A 19,732-nucleotide genomic window follows, 5' to 3' on the forward strand; every position below is an offset into this window, starting at 1 on the left:
ATATATAATATATATAAAATATACATTATATATGGCATATTATATATGAAATATATATAATATATGACATATACATTTAAATATATACATATATATATGTACATCTCAGTAAGAGTTCCCACCGGGATTCTAGTTTTTACAAGCTCTTCAGGTGATTCTGAAGTAACCAGACCTGTGTTTGGGCACTGCTGTGTGTCTGTCTGTGGTGAAACAGCACACGCAGGGGGGAGTCTTTCCTCTGGAGGTCACAAAATGGCCAGTAAACCACAGATGATTACCTGGGTGTGGTCTGGGTAACCTAACCTTCCAGTTGGCGAGACTTTCTCATCTTTTCTGAGCACTTCATTTAATTCCTGTGGGGCCCCATGAAGGCCTCTAGGTGGCAGTTTAGTAAAGGTGTATGGTCACGGTTCCCAGGAAGCCTTTCTGGACTTTCAAAGACTTACTCCTATGGCCAGCTGTGACCATGGAGTGAGTTTAAGAAATCTGAGCCTTGAGTGGTGTTAACGACACCTCCATCCCATATTACCATTGGCCTTGGCTTTATTGGCCCATTCGGAGACGTCGTCCTGAGCCCGTCCGTCGGTGAACACGATGGCCACTCTGGGCACCCGTGCAGAGGGGGGCCTGGCCCCTTCTACTTGGGTAAAACTTCTCTCAAACATGTGTTTCAGGGCCAGCCCAGTCATAGAGCCCTTGCCCATGTATTTCATGTGGGCTATGGCTTTTTTCATGTCTTTGGCTGAGTTGAAGTTTCTCAGGGTGAACTCTGTGCGGACCTGCGTGGAATACTGGAGCAGCCCCACTCGAGCAGCTTTGGGGGAAATCGCCAAGGAATCTATAATGCCAGTGAGAAATTGCTTCACAACTTCAAAATTCTCTTCTCCCAGGCTTTTGGATCCATCAATCACAAAGACCAAGTCAATTGGGCCTTCAGTGCATCCTACAGAAACCACAGGAAAGTTGACATGGTTAAATAATTAAAAATCATTTACACACAAGAGTAGAAGAAAATTATGCTTCAGTTGGAGGCATAACCACTTTGGGGAACCACCTTTGATTTTTAGATGATACACAGGACAGACGAGAGGCATTGGGAGGGTCACAAGCAACAGTAATTTTCACATATGCTTTTATGTTTGGCTTGTCAAATTGATAAAAACTATTTTCATCCAGCCTGAGCAAGAGCGAGACCCCACCTCTACTAAAAATAGAAAGAAATTATATGGACAGCTAAAAATATATATAGAAAAAATTAGCCGGGCATGGTGGCGCATGCCTGTAGTCCCAGCTACTCGGGAGGCTGAGACAGGAGGATCGCTTGAGCTCAGGAGTTTGAGGTTGCTGTGAGCTAGGCTGACGCCACGGCACTCACTCTAGCCTGGGCAACAGAGTGAGACTCTGTCTCAAAAAAAAAAAAAAACTATTTTCACAAGCAAAATCACACAGCGGATGTACAAACTAAACTGTCTAGAAAACCAAGTCCACATCGTACCCTGGAACACTGACAGCCAGGTCTGGGAGGGGCTGTGTAGAGAGTACACTGAAGGGTCTGACAACACCCAGAAGATTCCTCTACCTACTCCAGGAGGGTGACATTACCCTGGTGCAGGCTTCTGATAGACGATGGAGAAGGAGATTCTTAAAATTTAGCTCAGCCATCATCTTTTCCAGAGTTTTCCTAGTCAACCAGCTTGTATCAGTTACTGTCTGTATACCCTTAACACTACTAATTTATTTATTCAACCAAGAATTTATTTATCGAGTACCTGCTTTGCACAAGGCAGTGGGCACAGCAGGGTTTGATAGTAACCAAGACAAAGTCCCTGACACCAAGTTGCTTACAGTCTAATGTACTCTCTGCAATTGGCTCCATGTTGTGCAACAATTATTTAATTATGTGTCTGTCTCCTCATCCAGTCTGTTGAGTTCCTCCTCAGCAGGGACTGTGTCTCATTCATTTTTGTGCTCCCAATACCTCGCACACAATAGGTGTTCAATAAATGCTTGTTGACAGAATAAATGAATGAGGGGGTGTTCATTAGATAGCATACCTACAAGTATCCTACTGACCTATGAAAGCTTAAGAAAGAATTATCACCATGAATTCATTACACAGAGGCTTTTCAGGCAACTCAGATGGTTGATGGTAAAACAGAGGTAAAAGCTTTATGCAAATGCATCAGCAATTTGGGTGCGGAGAGACTTTTTGTTGTTTAGGGCTGCATAAGAAAAGTTTACAGATCCAAAATGGATGATCTCATTTCAGTCTACAACATGTGATAAAGCATTCTCTTTTATGTATCAAGCAGCTGTCTAATCTTTCAAAGTGAAGCACAACAATTTAAGCAAGTAAAGACATACACATGCAAAAATATTTCTATGCCTGGCTGGTATAACATGCTGATATAATTTGTGTGTGCGTGTGTGCGTGCACGTGCTGGGGCGCTGGGTCCTCCTCTTTCTCCATTAAGTGCTTGTCCTGATTACTCAACCTATTGATCCTCTGTTAGTGAAGGAAGAAGAGGCCAATCCAGAGCTTCATTTACATTCAGAGCCTGTTTTTAAATCAACCATAAAAAGACGCAGGTGGCATGCACAAGCCTCTCCAGCAGATTTCAGAAATATTGAAATAGTTTTCCAGCACTGAGTCTGTTTTCTCCTCCATACACTCTTTTCTTACAGAACAAAGCAGCGCTTGCAGCCTCCATTACAGAGGAGAGCCCAGAAGGCTTACTCCAGGAAACAAAAAACAAGGTAGAGTGGAAGAGTGTCAGGGTGAGAAGGGCCCAAACGTTTGCTTTCAGACCCAGGAAGGACAGCCCCACTTGCTGGCTACTTGTTTCAGGAGGGTCATTCCCATTTTTATTGGGCATTTTCTTTTTGGTAATGAAGTCAATGAGGCTGGAATGGAGCCGTGATTTGCGTTCAGAATATAATTTTCACAGAGTCCTAGAATTTCAGGGTTGGAAAAACCCCTTCAAGGTCATCTACTCCAGCCCTGCCGTTGCTTACATGCTCTTTACAGCATCCCACCCAGCGGCCGTTCAGTCTGGGCCTGAACACCTCTCTGGGTGAGGAACTCATCACCTTGCCACAACGCCCCTTTGGGCGGCTCTGCTGCCGATGGCAATAGCAATCGTTTCTCACTCGGTGTGTGCCAGCTCTGGGCTCAGCGCCTTTAATACATGATCTCATGTATTCCTCATGCTGCTTCTGTGAGATATTATCCTCATTTTATAGGTGGGGAAACTGAGACTCAGAGAGGTTAATAATGTGACCAAGGTCACCAAGTAGACCAGGTCTGTCTGACTCAAAGCTGAAAATCCAGGCCTGTCTGAACCAAAGCTCATACTCTGAACTAATTAATCATACAGCTTTCCCAGTAGAAAGTTTCTGTCCTTGTGCAGAGCTGTAGCTTCTCCCTAGTGTTCTTTCTTTACCTGGAATAGGTTGTGTCATATAAATCATGAGTGAGATAACAGTCACATTGGTATTTGGTACCTCAAGTTTTTTTTTCCTACAAAGATCCCCAGTTTCTTCCTTTATTTTTCACTTGACATAGTACTGAACTTGCTCATCACGAAGCTTAATTCTTTCGTGAGTCATGTTTATCTTTATCCTATTTCTTTACATTTTTTTCCTAAAAAATAATACATGCACATGGAACAAAAGTCAAACATTAGAAAAAGGGGGTATAGGCTGGGTGAGGTGGCTCATGCCTATAATCCCAGCACTTTGGGAGGCTGAAGTGGGAGGATCACTTGAGGCCAGGAGTTCAAGACCAGCCTGGACAACACAGTGAAACCCTGTCTAATAAGAAAAATTAGCTGGATGTGGTAGTGCACGCCTGTAGTCCCAGCTACTCAAGAGGCTGAGGCAGGAGGATTGCTTGAGCCCAGGAGTTTGAGGTTGCAGTGAGCTAGGATGGCACCAGTACACTCCAGCCTGGGCAACAGAGGGAGACCCTGTCTCTAAAAATAAAGAAAAAAGGTGTGTGTGTGTGTGTGTGTGTGCGCGTGTGTAGAGAGAGAGAGAGAGAGAGAGAGAGGGAGAATGTTTACGTTAGAGTACATACATCAATGTATGAGAGAAAATACATCAATGTATGAGAGAAAATACATCAATGGTAACATATCATAAAAACCATTCAGCACCATGCTTTTTTTTTTCACTTAAAATATCTTGGGGATATGTCCAGGGCTGCTTTGTTCTTTTTAATAGAAGCATGATATTCTATTGTATAGATATACTATAAATTATTTAACCAGTCTCTTATGGGTGAACATTTAGCTTGTTTCCAGTTTTTTGCTGCTACAAATAATGCTGCACAAAATATCCTTGTATATAAGGCTTTGTAAACCCATGCACATATCTGTAGGATAAACTCTTAGGAGTGGATTTACATTTAAAATAATTGCCCAATTGCCCTCCTAAAGATGGTATCAATTCAGACACCCACTGATCCATTTATAATTGCCTATTACAACATACTTTCACCAACACACAGACTCATCAAACTTTTCTTTTTTTTTTTTTGAGATAGGGTCTTGCTATGTTGCCCAGGCTGGTCTTGAACTCCTGACCTTAAGGAATCCTCCTGCCTTGGCCTCTCAAAGTGCTGGGATTACAAGTGTGAACCATAGCACCCAGCTCTCATCAAACTTTTTGATCTCTGATAAAAGGTTAAAAAAATTATTATAACTTTAATTTCTTAATATATATTTTCCCTTTTTATGGCTTTGAACTTTCACATAATGTAAAGATCTTCTCTACTCTGAGATTATAAAATTATTCTCTCAAGATTTCTTTTGCTATTTTGCAAGGTTTTTTTAATTTTTTTTTAAGCCAGTCAAATTTAGCAGTGAGGGGTTGTATATGCAAGGTTTTTTTTTTAATGTTTAAACTTTTGATCCATCTCTCTTTTCATAAAGTACCACGCCCAGAGTTGAATGTAATTCTCCAGCACAGAGCAGAGCACAATCCTACCCTTCCTCAGCCAGATCTTCTTATTCAGCCTAAGATCACTCTAGCCTTTTGGCTGGTAATGAACTTACTGTCAACTAAAACTGACAGTGTTTCCGCAGGTGCTGCGGTTAAGCCCTCCCTTCCCCATGCCGTATCTGTGCATATGCATTTATATTTATGAGAGAAGCAGAGTTGAGGGATTGAGGGATTTGTTGCCTGAAGATACTCCAAAAAGCAGTTGCTCTGAACCAAATGAAAGCAGAGAGCCAAGTTCAGATCACTTACTCTTGCACCGTCTTCCGTCGTCAGCTAGAACAAATCCCTCTGAGCATTTGCAGATGTAGGAATTGCCATTGTTAACACAAATGTGCTCGCAGCCATGGTGGGTCGATTTGCAGACATCCTTCCCTGAGGAAAACGTAGGGAGTTGAACAATCCTATCAGTGTACAAATGAGGCGCGTTGAATAGTCATGGAAGGAGAGGTCATGGAAATAATTTATTTTTAAGAAAATCCATCTCTGTTCAAACGTCCTTCATAACATCCTTTAAGTCTCATACTCAGAACAGGCCATGATAAGAAAGAAGCTCCTCTCAGAAACCTCTAGCTGCCACAGATCTGAATGGTCAGGTGATTGGATGTCCTTGACTTATTATTCAATTTTAGAACTGTTATATGTGCTTTAGCTTCTGCTTTTTTCCATAGGCATCCCAAATACTCCAGTTTTGATTGTCTAATGAACATTTCTCACGTGTGAGGTACTGTAAACTCTTCAAAGCCCTCTAATCCTCACAACATCCTGTGAGAGGAGGAGGGCAGGGATAATTATTCCCAATATATACACGAAGATCCCCAAACGTCTCACTAATGCCCACGGCCATCCAGCAAGGTGATGACCCAGCCGAGGCCCCACGTCTCCCGAGTCCTCCCCCTCCTCCACGCACGAAAGCCCATGGCTCTTTTCTGGCATTAGCCCTTTAAAAGGAGAAGCTTCACACAAAATCAGTCAGGGACTACAGACCCCTCCAGGAAGTGGGAATGGTGGAATCTGATTTAGCGATCAAATTGCAGAGGTAGAAGTTGCGCCTTGTGTCCAATAGGTCAATTTATTGAGCGATAGCTGTGTTGAATGAATAAATGGTGTGTGTGAACGTGCAGACGTTTACAGAAACGAAAGCGTGAACGAGCAGCTCAGGCAGGCGTCATGAGCGGAATGGACAGTCTCCACAGAAGGGACGCTGCAGTGCGAAGCTGGACCGAGGGACATGCGGGGATCCTGCAGGTAGGCCAGGGTGCCACAGGCACCCCAGGAGTCAGCTGCCGGAACAGAACTTCTTGCTAAAGGTGGGAGGCCCTCTTGCCAGTGTTAGTAGGACGGCAGCGAGTTCCATCCAGCCCAGCTTTGTCGGCATGTGCAATGTCTCCATGTATCTCAAAAGAGTGTGACGTTCTTTTACACGTGTTTATAGGTTTTCACCCACAGATCCTGACTTGAAACTCCCACAGCCCTTGCTCCGGTGTTCTGTTATAATGTGGGGGCACCTTAGGCCTCAGGAGCAGCCTCAGGAAGCAGAATCTCTCTCTCTGACCTTCTCCTGTCCTCCTTTCACCTGCCCAAGGCAGGACTCTGATCTGATTGTGGGTTGAAAGACTCATTCCAAGAGAGGGGAGGGTCCTGCCCCATACCCTACAGGAAGCAATGCTATACAGATAGGCCTTGCTGGGTTTAGATCAGGTACTTTTCGTCCAATCACGTCTCGACACAGCTGTCAATCATGCCGATGCAATGAAGCCTTCATAGAAACCCACAAGGGCTGAGGTCGGAGAGCTTCTGGAGAGCTGAACGCAGGGAGGTTCTGGGAGGGAGGCGCCAGGGAGGGGGTGGAAGCTTTGAGCCCCTCCCCCCACCTCACTCTACACATCTCATCTGTATCCTCTGCGATATCCTTTATGATAAACCAGTAAACGTAAGTGTGTTTCCCTGAGTTCCGTGAGCAGCTCTAGTAAATGAATCAAGAACAAAGCAGGGGCTGTGGGACCTCAGCTTGAAGCTGGTCAGTCAGAAGTTCCCCAGGCCCGAACTTGTGACTGTGCCGGGGGTGGGGGCAGCCTGGAGGACTGAGCCCTCAGTCCGTGGCATCTGACGCCATCTCCACACAGACAGTGTCGGAATTGAGTCAGAGGACACCTAGCTGCTGTCTGGGGCTTGGTGTCGGGGGGGCGGGGGGAACCCCACACATTTGGTCACAGAAGTCTTTCTGTGTTGATGATTGTGGTGCTGGGAGAGCAGAGGGAAAAGCGAGGTTCTAGTGCTTTTTCCAAACAAGGAGTCTGCAAGAAGATTCCCAAAAATCAACCTCAAAAGCAAATGAACTTATTTTGCTTTAACTGAAAAAGGGCCATCTGCTCACAGGGGCAGAGTGTCACTAATGCAAGCAGACATTGTCAAAACCCCTCAGAATCTCACAGTGGGGAAAATATCCCTGCCCTGTGCTCCTCTAATGCCCACCTCACTGAGCTAGGGTGCCCGGGTCCCTCTCTTCCCTCAGGTGCTGCGAAGGCCAGTTTTCTGTGTCATTTTGGCTAGGCTACCTAGTGCCCAGTTTGGTCAAACACCAGTGGAGATGATGCTGTGAGGTTAAGTTTTAGGTGGGATTAACATTTAAATCAGTAGAGTCTGTGTAAGGCAGATTACCCTCCTCAATGTAAGCAGGCCTCCTCCTAATCAGTTGAAGGCCTTAGCGTCTGCGGAGGAAGAGGGACGTCTGCACGCAGGCTGCCTTCAGACTGGAGCTGCGACATCAACTCTTGCCTGGCTCCCCAGCCTGCCCTGCAGAGTCAGGACCTGCCAGCCCCCGCTATGCTGTGACCCAATCCCTTAAAATCCATCTCTCTCTCTCTCTCCATATCTATTTATCTGTCTACTGTCTATCTCCTATAGTCTGTTTCTCTGGAGAATCCTGGCTAATATACTTTCTACCTAAACTCTCCAAGTCTAATCTGAGCAATCTATGGAAACAAATGACAGAAAGAACAAATAAAACTCACGGAAAATCCCTTCAGCCCCTCTCTCATCCTTTACCCTTACTTATAAGGTCTGCCAAGAAGAAAAAGCACAACAGAACCTTCGATCCTTGTGGCGATTGCTGACAGAGATTCTAATTCAGTCCAGTGACTAGTCAGGCCCTGTGTTAGGCTCTGGGCACCCACACGACATCATGGAAAGGACCAACAGCTGAGAGAAACCGAAAAGAAGCAAAGAGCCTGACAACTCGGGGCCTTGACTGAGAAATTCCTAAAAAACTCAGAGTCTCCTGAACTGACTGACCTCTAGCAAAACACTTTCAGAGCACACAAAAGGTAGGAACTGATATTTGTGACATTGGTAATAAAGGAAGATTTAAAGATTAAATGTAGTTCTATAACCGTCTGGGTCTCACAGATGGAAAAGTCCTTCTCCACCTTGCGACTACTCACTTCTGCAGTGTTTCCCATCCTCTGCAAGCCGGAATCCTTCCAAGCACTTGCACGTGTATGATTCGCCACTGTTCACACACACGTGTTCACAGCCATGGTCTACGGCTTGACAGACATCTTTCCCTGCAGAGAGCACAGCAAGTTAAAACAATGTCATCAACATGAATTTTCCACGGACTTCATGTTGGAGGAGCCATCCATCTCAGCCACTCCAGTGCCACTTGAGCTCAGTGACCCACGGGACAGAGAGATAAAACTGAGAGTAAAGTTTAGCAGCTCTAATTCAGGCTAACTCTTCAAACTTTCTTGCCATCACCGCCATCATCATTCACCAGCACCTACTTTAGTGTCTCATAGAAATGCAATCCGTCATCAGCTTTCTGCAGATATAGTTTCTGATCTCAGAATGGAAACACTGTTGCTATGATTACTTAGGAGATTAAACCTCAATTTTATTAGCGACACTGAAATCTAATTTTGGCTTTGTCCCTGACATAATACATGACTTAGAAGGATCACAGAACCTCTTGGAGTCTTACCTTTGCTGTCTAAAATATGAGCATAATAATTACAGTTACCCATCTTTTCTTCAAAAATGCATCAACACAAGTTGCTGTTTATGAAGTACTTTGAGAAGCTTGAGAAGAAGATAACCAATAGTGACAGAAATCATTTGCTCAGGGTCACCCACTTCACTTTGATTGTGCAGTGATGTGTTTTAAGATTGCCACCAGCAATTCACCCTGCAGCTGCCTGTCCAAGGCAGCCTTGTCATGGCCCTGAGAGGCTTTGCCTTCTGGAAGGCAAGAATGGCCTCATCGCAAGGTGCCCTCTATGAGGGATTTGTGCTACCAGAAATAACAACAACACTATGATAGATAAATAACAGAAGCTCAGAGAAGTCAGGCAACTTTCCTAGCTAATAAATGGCAGAAATAGAAATTGATTGAATCTTGGATTTCCGACTGTATGTCTTTCCACTGGAGCACACTGCTAACCCACTCTTTCTTGCCACAGAACATATAAATGAGCAACTTCAATTGTAGCTCTGACATTGACTTTTTTGTTCGTGCATTTTTTTTAACAAACTTTATTTTTTAGGACCATTTTAGATTTACAGAAAAATCGAGAAGATGGTACAGAGAATTCCCATGTACTCTACACCTAGTTTCCCCTATTATTAACATCTTACTGTAACTAATGCGTCGTACATTTGTTACAATCAATGAACCCATTTTGATGCATTATTATTAACTAAAGTCTGAAGTTTATTTACAGTAGTTTTTAACCCAGTGTCATTCTTCTGTCCCAGGATGCCATCCAGGGCACCACATTACATTTAGTTGTGTGGCATTGACTTGAGAGTAACTGATTGATACAGAGATCGGGACAGTGGGTTTTGTGCAGTGGTCTGACACAGTGGCATGAGCCAGCTCCAGTAAAAACTTACTTCTGCAGCTTTTCCCATCTTCACGGAGAATATACCCTTCAAAGCATTGGCACACAAAAGAGTCTCCACTGCTTACACACGAATGTTCACAACCGTGGTCCCCCGAAGCACAAGAGTCCAACTCTGAGAACCAAATTGGAATTAGAGAAACAGAAGAAGAAAATGATTCATACATTAGTGACTTATTCAACTGTAAAAGACATTTCAGACACCTTAAATTAATGCAGTACCTTATCCCACAGCGAACATTTCAGAATAGAAAGCATGTCTATGAACAAAAATTCCTAATATATATAGAGCACATAAAAATCTAACAATATTATCATCTCTAAAGGAAAAATGAACAAAAGATATGAAAAGACAATTTACAAAAGGAGAGATATAAATCGCCTATAAATACTAGAAAATACATTTAACTTCATTGGCAGCACATAACTATATTATCAACTTATCTCCATATCTACTTACGTACATATGTAGATACCACACTTAGGTAATCCATTCATTCATTTATTCAGTCAGTCAACAAACACTTCGTGAGTCCCTATGATGAGCCAGGCACTGTTTTAGGCTCTGGGGATATAACAATGAATGAAATAAAGTTCCTGCTTTGTGAAGCCTACCTTTGGCAGTGGGTATCAGGGGAAGCAGGGGTGGGTGGGAGATAAACAACAGACAAACATATGACATGTTGTGTGGGAAGAGTGCCATGGAGGGAGAGCAGGATGCAGGGGATAGAGTGGCTGCTGGGCTGGGGCAGGGGTGGGGAGGGTCTTGTTATTTTACGCACTGAAGTCAGATAAGGTCACAACAGGCAGAGCCCTGCAGAAAGAAAGTGAGCGGTGGTGTCTGTGAAGGAGCAGTACCAGCAAGAAAGAACAGCATGTGCAAACTGCAGAGGCAGGAGCAAGCTTAGCACTTTTCGGGAAAGGCAAGGAGACCAGTGTGAACAGAGCAACTTGGAGCCTGGCAAGGGATGTGGCCAGCAAGGTCGGCAGGGGAAGACCACGTGGGATTCCCAGGCAGAGGTCAGATCTGAGTAAAAAGAGCAGTCACTGGAGTGTTTTGAGCAGTGGATCCACACAATCTTTTTATTTATTTTTAAAAAATTAAAAAAAAAATTTTTTTTTTGAGACAGGGTATCACTCTGTCACCAAACTGAAATACAGTGGCATGATCATATAGCTCACTGCAGCCTCCAACTCCTGGGCTCAAGTGATCCTCCTTCCTCAGCCTCCCAAGTGGCTAGAACTACAGGTGTACGCCACCATGTCCAGCTAATTTTTGTGTTTTTTGTAGAGTCAGGGCGTTGCTATGTTGCCCAGGCTGGTCTCAAACTCCTGGCCTCAAATGTTCCTTCTGTCTTGGCCTCCTAAAGTGCTAGGATTACAGGTGTGAGCTACCGAGCCTGGCCAGACTTTGTTTATTTATTTATTTATTTGAGACAGAGTCTCACTCTGTTGCCCGGACTAGAGTGCCATGGCGTCAGCCTAGCTCACAGCAACCTCAAACTCCTGGGCTCAAGCGACCCTTCTGCCTCAGCTTCCCCAGTAGCTGAGACTACAGGCATGTGCCACCATGCCTGGCTAATTTTTATATATATATTTTTAGCTGTCCATGTAATTTCTTTCTATTTTCAGTAGACAGGGTCTCACTCTTGCTGAGGCCGGTCTCGAACTCCTGAGCTCAAACAATCTGCCCGCGTCAGCCTCCCAGAGTGCTAGGATTATAGGCGTGAGCCACTGCACCCGGCCCAGACTTTGTTTTTAAAGGATTGCTCCGCCCAGAGTGGAGCACAGAGGGCTGGAGGCAGCTTTCTGCAAAGATCTTGGTGGCCCAACCAGGTTGTGAGAAGTGGTCAGACTGTGGCTAGTTTTGCTGATGGACTGACATGAAGAATCCATATGGATAGAACAGAAGAGTCAAGGATGACTTGAGGTTGCTAGCCTGAGAGAGCAATTGAAGGATGGCATTGTCATCTATACAACTGGGTGACTTCTAGGGGACCAGAATATTTGGGACCCTGTGAAAACCAGGCTGCTATTTTAAAAGCTTGTGAGTGAGGACAGATGGGCAGTGACTTTTTATAAGAAGCATACAAATTTCTGAGAGTTAACTCAATCCTTTCCGATGTATAGAATTTCTACAATGGATATGAATTGAAGTTATTAAATAAAGGCACCAAAGCACATAATGACCTTTATAATCAGGCACAAACCATACACTTCTTTTTATGAACATTTTGCAGTATTTCCCTTTGGAGGGGGCCTCCTCAGAACCACTTGTGGGTTATTTAAGGGAGCTGTTGTTATACTCATTTACCAGCTAAGGAAACTAAGGTTTGGGCAGGTTAATGGCTTGCCAAGACCAACTGTTAATAAGAGGAAGAACCAGACAAAAAATGTAATCTTATGACAATAAATCCCATGTTTTTTCTTACTGTACTGCATTGCTATATTTTAAAGTAAGCTTGCAAACATGAAGGGAATTTTGCTTGCCTTTCTTTGGGCCAAAGCGCTGCCAAAATCTTTGAACAGTGGGAAAATGTTGTTAACTGAAATTATAGCTGCAGAAGAGACTGAAAGCAGAGTTGGACCCTCCTGCTTGCCCTGAACATGACTTACTTTTCCGGGCACATTCTAGTCTCATTATTAATGCAGAACATTTCCCTATGGCGTGGGGGTAGTTCCTCACGTAGTGAAAGAGTGGAAAGTACAATTGAGTGATCCGTAATACAGATGGCTGGCTGGCCGTAGAAGGGAGCTTTTTTCCCCCACCATGAATTTATAATAAGAATACTCCATTTTCCAAGGTAATAAAAGAGATATAGCTCTTTCAGGCCAGCCTTGTCAAGCCATAATCCAGACAGACCCCTCTGAGCACGTCTTTCCTCCCTGCTGGTCCCTTAGCTTCAGCTCAGGCTTTTATCTTGAAGGGGCTTGAGCGTCTACCCCACACAGACCCAGGAGCCACTGCCCCCAGGCTTTCCTGGGCCCTGGGTGCTGCTCTCCTTCATCAGGGGCTGCTGAGCGGGAAGCTACGTGCCCACAGCAGCGTGTCTTTGCCCTTGGCTGCAGGCCAGCCCAGGAGCTCCCAGCCCAGTGTCTCAGCTCCTCTGGGCTTTCACGTTAGTAGCTATTTGGAATGTCCGTTGTGTGCATGCTTTAAAAGCATGTGGAGAATTTTGACTTTTAACCTTTCTCCTCCTCATCCCTTCAGAGCATCTGATCAAGAGAGAGTAGAGTAGGAGTAGATGAGTTCTTAATCTCAGATGACCATCAGAATCTCCTACAGAGATGAAACAGGCACATAATCCAAAAGCCAAACACTAAAGTGCGTACTTTCTCTACGGAGGAGTATCTGGCAGTGTCTACCGACGTTACAAAATGTACCTTTGACCCAGCAGCTTCCCTTCTGAAGCTCTCTTCTACAGATACCCTTGCACCATATGAAAAGATATACTTGCAAGTTATTCACTGCACATTGTTGGTAATGATGGAAAGTGGGAAACAACCCAAGTGTCCAACAACGGGAGACTGGCTGAATAAATATTCCATTCCATGCTATGGAGCATTTTGCAGCTATAAAAATAATGAGGAATTCCTCTGTGTAATGATATGAAGGCATCTCCAGGAAATATTGTGTGGGGGAAAAAAGTATAGAATGTGGTATTACAGTACACCATTTTTTTATGTATATAAGAAAGGGGAGAAAATAAAAACATCTATTTGTATTTACTTTTATTCACATAAAGAAGCACTGGAAGGTTTAATAAACTAATAAGAATGGAGGCCAGGTGTGGTAGCTCATGCCTATAATCCCAGCACTTTGGGAGGCCAAGGAGGGAAGATTGTTTGAGGCCAAGAGTTCAAGACCAGCCTGGGGAACATAGTGAGACCACCCCTCATCTCTGCAAAAAATTTAAAAAATTAGCCAGGTGTGGTGGTGCACGCCTGTAGGCCTAGCTACTCAGGAGGCGGAGGCAGAAGGATTTCTTGAGCCCAGGAGTTTGAGGCTGCAGTGAGCTATGAATGTGACACTGCACTCCAGCCTGGGTGACAGAGCGTGACTCTGTCTTTTAAAAAAAAATTAAAAAGTAAGAATGGTATATTAGCTGTCTATTGCTGTGTGACGAGTTACCCCCAAATTTAGCAGCTTAAAACAGCAAACATGTATTATCTCACACAGTTTCTGGCGGTTTGGAATCTAGGAGTGACTTAGCCAAGTAGTTCTGGTTCAGGGTCTCTCGTGAGGCTGTGGGCATCCCAAGGCTCCGGAGAGCAGGACAATCTGCTTCCAGCCTCGCGCGTGTATTTGTTGGCAGGCCTCCGATTCTCCCCGGCTGTTGGCCAGAGGCTTCGGTTCCTTGCGCTGCAGGCCTTTCTGCAAGGCTGCTCACAACAGGGCTTCCCAGTACATTATAAATATTATTGCAATGGATCCTCTTGTGCATGTAGTCTTACACACAATGTGAGGGCCTATCTGAAAGATACACATCCAGAGGCGGAATCGCCTAGGTCAAGGGTATGAACATTTAAAAGCTGGTAAGTATTTCCAAATCGTCCTCCAAAGAGGTGATTTCAATCTCCACTTTCACCAACAATGTAAGACAGTCTCTGTTTCTGTTTCTGATTCAGGGGCTCCGGGGTGCTGCCTGGGCCTCTGGATTTTTTCAAAGCTGCACAGATGATTCTGATGAACCACCAGGGGTGAGATGTTGGCAGTGGACATAATGCCTGGCACCTAACGGACCCCCAGGAAAGGCCTGTTGAACAAAAGGAAATATTTCCTCAGTTTTCCACCCTGAAAATTGAGAGTAATTAGCTCCACCTCACAGTTTTGTGCAGATGTTTCAAATGAGAACCCCGTGGGGCGTGGATGCTGGCAGTCAGCCGGGCTCCTCACTCTCTCCCCCACATCAGTCTTGCAGAACACACAATTCACATTTGTTCAGCCAAATGTCCAGTTTCCACATGTCAGGGATGTCCTGGGTCACTTATAAATTCAATGAATCACACGTGGAAATTTAGAGAACGCCAAAGGTGGACAGCAGTTAACTTCCTGACCATAGGCTCTATCGAGCTGCTTTCTGTCCACCAAGTCTGGAAACCAATTTGGAGTCAGCTTCCCCCCAGGGCCAAAGATACTCCCCTACAAGAAAGTGCTTTGGAGGTCCCCTAACAGGTGAAGAGAACCACCATCCCTGACTCACTACCACGGCGTGCCTTCAGCCTGGGGGACGATGGTGGGCACCCCAACGAGGAGGTCATTCATCCAGCAAGTGTTCATGGAGCACTTATCTGTGCCAGGTACTGTCCTTATTTGGGGCTGGAAGGGACCTTGGAGATGAACTAGTCTAACCCCTTCATTTAGAGATGGGAAAACTGAGAAAACTGATGGTCAGGGAGGGAAAGTGGCTTACCCAAGATCCCTTAGCCTGCAGAGGTGACAGTGTTAGCTGTCCTGGGGGCAGAGGTGAGACTAGATCCAAACCCATCACCTCTGTGTCTTCTGTTTCAGTTTCACATCCATGAGTCATCCGAGCTCAACAGGGTGTGCCGACAGCCTGGTAGGTTCTCAGAAGACAAACTGAAATAGTTTTCTCAAGAGAGGCTAGCCTCCAGAAAGTTCCCTGGAATCCCAGGGGCTGTGGGTGATGTGTCCCACCAGCTACCACAGGCTAGTCTCCCACCAGCCTCCCTCTCGCACCCAGGACGCTGAACTCCCTGTGGTTCATGCTCTGGCCCCTGGGCCTGCACATGCTGTTTCCAATGCCTTGGAAGCTCTTTCCCTCCATCTCTGGGCAGTTCACTCTGCTCGCTCTCCAGGTGTTGGACCAAGCATCTTTCTCTAGACTGGGGGAGGCTCCCGCGGCACCTCTCCTTCCCCCAGCTCGACTCTCACTGCAAGGAATGGACCATCCATTTTTAATATCCTTCTTCCCTGAGAAACTTTAAACTCCATCACAGCACAAACTGAATCTGTGTCAACCCTAGGGGTCCCCAGTACCTAGCACTGCAGCGACACAGTGAATAGCTGTACAGAAAAAGAATAAAGGGACCAAGAGCTTAAGGAAGTACTGAGACTAGAACCCAGAGAGGGGAGAGAGAGACAGATTCGATTAGGAGCCATCACTTAAATGAAACAGGTGAGAGGGCTCGTGAGAAAGCTCCTCTTTCACACATGAGGAAGCAGGTCCACACCTTTAACTCAATCTTCATCGTGAGTGAGATGTGCAATTTGTGATCAGGATGATTAGAAGTTTCACGATGGTGGCCGGGCGCGGTGGCTCACGCCTGTAATCCTAGCACTCTGGGAGGCCGAGGTGGGCGGATCGTTTGAGCTCAGGAGTTCGAGACCAGCCTGAGCAAGAGCGAGACCCCATCTCTACTAAAAATAGAAAGAAATTATATGGACAGCTAAAAAATATATATATATAGAAAAAATTAGCCGGGCATGGTGGTGCATGCCTGTAGTCCCAGCTACTCGGGAGGCTGAGACAGTAGGATCGCTTGAGCTCAGGAGTTTGAGGTTGCTGTGAGCTAGGCTGACGCCACGGCACTCACTCTAGCCTGGGCAACAGAGTGAGACTCTGTCTCAAAAAAAAAAAAAAAAAAAAAAAAAAAAAGAAGTTTCACGATGGGGCCGGGTGTGGTGACTCACGCCTGTAATCCTAGCACTCTGGGAGGCCGAGGTGGGCGGATCGTTTGAGCTCAGGAGTTCGAGACCAGCCTGAGCAAGAGCGAGACCCCACCTCTACTAAAAATAGAAAGAAATTATATGGACAGCTAAAAATATATATAGAAAAAATTAGCCGGGCATGGTGGCGCATGCCTGTAGTCCCAGCTACTCGGGAGGCTGAGACAGGAGGATCGCTTGAGCTCAGGAGTTTGAGGTTGCTGTGAGCTAGGCTGACGCCATGGCACTCACTCTAGCCTGGGCAACAGGGTGAGACTCTGTCTCAAAAAAAAAAAAAAAAAAAAAAGAAAAATTAGCCGGGAATGGTGGCACATGCCTGTAGTCCCAGCTACTCAGGAGGCTGAGGCAGGAGGATCGCTTGATCCCAGGAGTTTGAGGTTGCTGTGAGCTAGGCTGACGCCACGGCACTCTAGCCTGGGCAACAGAGTGAGACTCTGTCTCAAAAAAAAAAAAAAAAAAAAAGAAGTTTCACGAGGTAGCACAGGTCTTTATGGTCCATGTCTAGCAGCCCCACACATCTGGATTATACATCTGGTGAGTCACATATGTCTGTGGTTCAGTTCTGGGTAAAGTGTTCCACGGACTCGCACCTCTGCAGCGATGACAGACAGCAATCCTGTGTCTGGGGCCCATGTAAGAGGTTATTAAAACCAACCCGACCCCAGAGGGAGAAAGCCACAGCACCCATCTGCCAAGGGGATAACCAAAGGCTGACAGATAGAATTACACTATTTCCTGACTTTTGTTATAATAAAACTAGGAGCAGCCAGTCCTTTGCTAACTCTATATAGGTTTCCTCAGACAAACCGAGAAGCAGCTGAACTGAGATGTACTTTTCAAGGGTATCTCACACTGGGCAAGAGATCCTGGAGTCAGGGGACTTGGGTTCCAGTCCTGGCTCTGCCACTGATTCCCCAGGGCCAGCTTGGAGGCATCAGTTTCTTCCCTACAGCTGTTTCCCACAAAATAAAGGGAAAATCGCTAAGCTTCCTTCTGCCCCAGCAAGACTTTAATGGGACTACAAGAGCGTGAGGGTGGTCCTCCTCCCTTACTTTCTGCTGTGCACTGAATTGCGTCCCTCCAAATTCATATGCTGATGCCCTAACCCCTGATGTGATGATATTTGGAGGTGGGTCTCTGGGAAGCAATTAGGTTTAGATGTGGTCGTGAGGGTTACACCCCGATCCGGTAGGATTTGTGCCCTTATAGGAAGAGACACTAGAGAGCTTGCTTGCACTCCTGTGCTCTGTCACCCCATGCCCCCTGCCATGTGAGGACACAGCCAGATGCTGGCCGTCTCCAAGCAGGAAGAGGCCCCTCACTAGAACCTGGCCATGCCGGCACCCTGGTCTCACACCTCTGGCCTCCAAAACTGAGAAATAAATTTCTGTGGTTAAGAAATAACACCCAGTCTATGTTATTTTGTTATGGCAGCCCAAGAAGACTAAGACATTCCCTTAGTCTTGCTCAGGGCTTCTTCAGCCCTCAGGGCCTCGGGCCTGGACAGGCCTTCGCAGATCCACTGTGGGAGCTGGACTAGAAGTATTCCCAGCCAGGACCCCCCAGCACCCCATGGCTTGTGGCCCAGATCCCTGTCAGCATCCCCCATTTGCAGAGGGAGGGTCTCCCCTAGGACTGCCCCTGGACTTCTGAATCCAACTGCCTTCCAGGGTGGTGTGTCTCTGGGGCCCCTCCAAAGAGGGTAGGCCTGGCCCTGGGAGATGGGCGTCCAGGCAGCATTCAGGGATCCACCCTCGGCCTCCCTTTGTGCAGGGGAGCCTGATGGTGGGAGGTAAGACCCTAACAAGAGTACCTTAGGGGCTTACGGCGCTCTACACGTTCACAAAGCACTTTGACGGCAATCTCTCCCTGCGCCACATGGTGACCCTCAGAGGAAGGCAGGAGTGACCATTCCGTTTACAGATGAACAGTCAGACTCAGAGAGGGTCAATTTTCTTGCCCAGTGTAGAAGTGACAAGATTTAAACCCAGTCTTTGTGTCCCCAGTTCAACACTCTTTCTACCCTGCCACACTGTTCCTCAGATCTGTGCAGAGAGAGGGTGAGGCCGGGCAGGGGAACACTGCAGGGGGTCCCAACTGAGCCTCACCAGTGGGTAGGGGAGGAAGTTCCCCATGGGGGGCGATGTCTGGGTGTGCTGGGCTTCTACCAGCAGGGGCGGGGGTAGGATGTCCCCAAGTGGACACAGGACAAGCCGGAAGCTGCAGGGTCTGCTCAGAGAACAGGGGACTCGCCACTTTGGCTGAAGAATGGGAGGCTTCAGGGAAGACCCAGGATGGGGCTAAAGAGGTGGAGGAGAGGGGTCTCCACGCTGCCGAATCACGGAGTGAGAAGGTAATTTATTCTGGGAGGCAAGGGAGAACCACTAAAGGTTATGGAGCAGGGAGCCGACCCTGTGCCAGGAGCCATGGGGTAAACAGACAGGTGGTCTTGGTCCATTCACTCTCCCACTCATTTTACTTTGGCCTCCAACCTCTGATCTCTGACCTTCAGGAGCTCGCATGCACATCTGGCCTGTGGAGTCTTTCTTGGGGTTGAGATGCCTTTGTACAAGGTGTATTTCAGGGAAACTTCTAGAGGAGGAGGCCTCTCAGCTGCAACTGGTAGAAGAGACCATTCTCCCCCCAACCCCCAGTCTGGGCATCTAACTGCCCCAGTAAGGTGGCTTCTAGGGAGAATCCCCACAATCGGTGCTTGGAGGTGAAGGGGCTGACAGGAAGGGGGCATCGCTCCAGAGGCCAGAGAGCCCAGGAACCCATAATATCCTATTATGAGAACAACAGTGCCCACTTCATCCCAGCACCCCAGGGACCTGGGCCTGGTCTCCACACTTCAGAGAACTTTCCAGAAGATGAGTGGACAAACCTCCATCCCCACTATCAAGGCTGTAAGCAGATGCTACTTTTATAAAGGGTCAAGGATACCCTCATCTGCTGAGCCAGGGCTGGCTGGTCCCCAGCAGGCTTTGCCAAAAAGGTGCAGTCACGTCATCTGGTTCTTGGTCATCTGGCATAGAGCTGGGGAATACACATCCCAACCCCCAGTTAGTTGCGGTCGCACAGAAAACCTAGCCCGTTATTACAGGACGGGGCAGTCAGACTGAATCATTCCAGGGCAGAT

General features: G+C 46.4%; 1 protein-coding gene across 3 annotated transcripts in view; it reads right to left on the minus strand.

Moving 5' to 3' along the window:
* MATN2 (matrilin 2) overlaps nt 1–19,732 on the minus strand; it is a 135,658-nt gene that overhangs the window by 7,164 nt on the left and 108,762 nt on the right. For all 3 annotated transcript variants that reach the window (XM_069465465.1, XM_069465464.1, XM_069465463.1), the window contains 4 exons: nt 9,895–10,017; nt 8,445–8,567; nt 5,254–5,376; nt 530–943 (listed from right to left, as the gene is read on the minus strand). In XM_069465465.1, the coding sequence (XP_069321566.1) occupies nt 530–943; nt 5,254–5,376; nt 8,445–8,567; nt 9,895–10,017 (783 nt within the window). The remainder of the gene's footprint in view (nt 1–529; nt 944–5,253; nt 5,377–8,444; nt 8,568–9,894; nt 10,018–19,732) is intronic.

Source organism: Eulemur rufifrons, chromosome 3 (genome assembly GCF_041146395.1).
Source record: "Eulemur rufifrons isolate Redbay chromosome 3, OSU_ERuf_1, whole genome shotgun sequence".
Taxonomy (NCBI): Eukaryota; Metazoa; Chordata; class Mammalia; order Primates; family Lemuridae; genus Eulemur; species Eulemur rufifrons.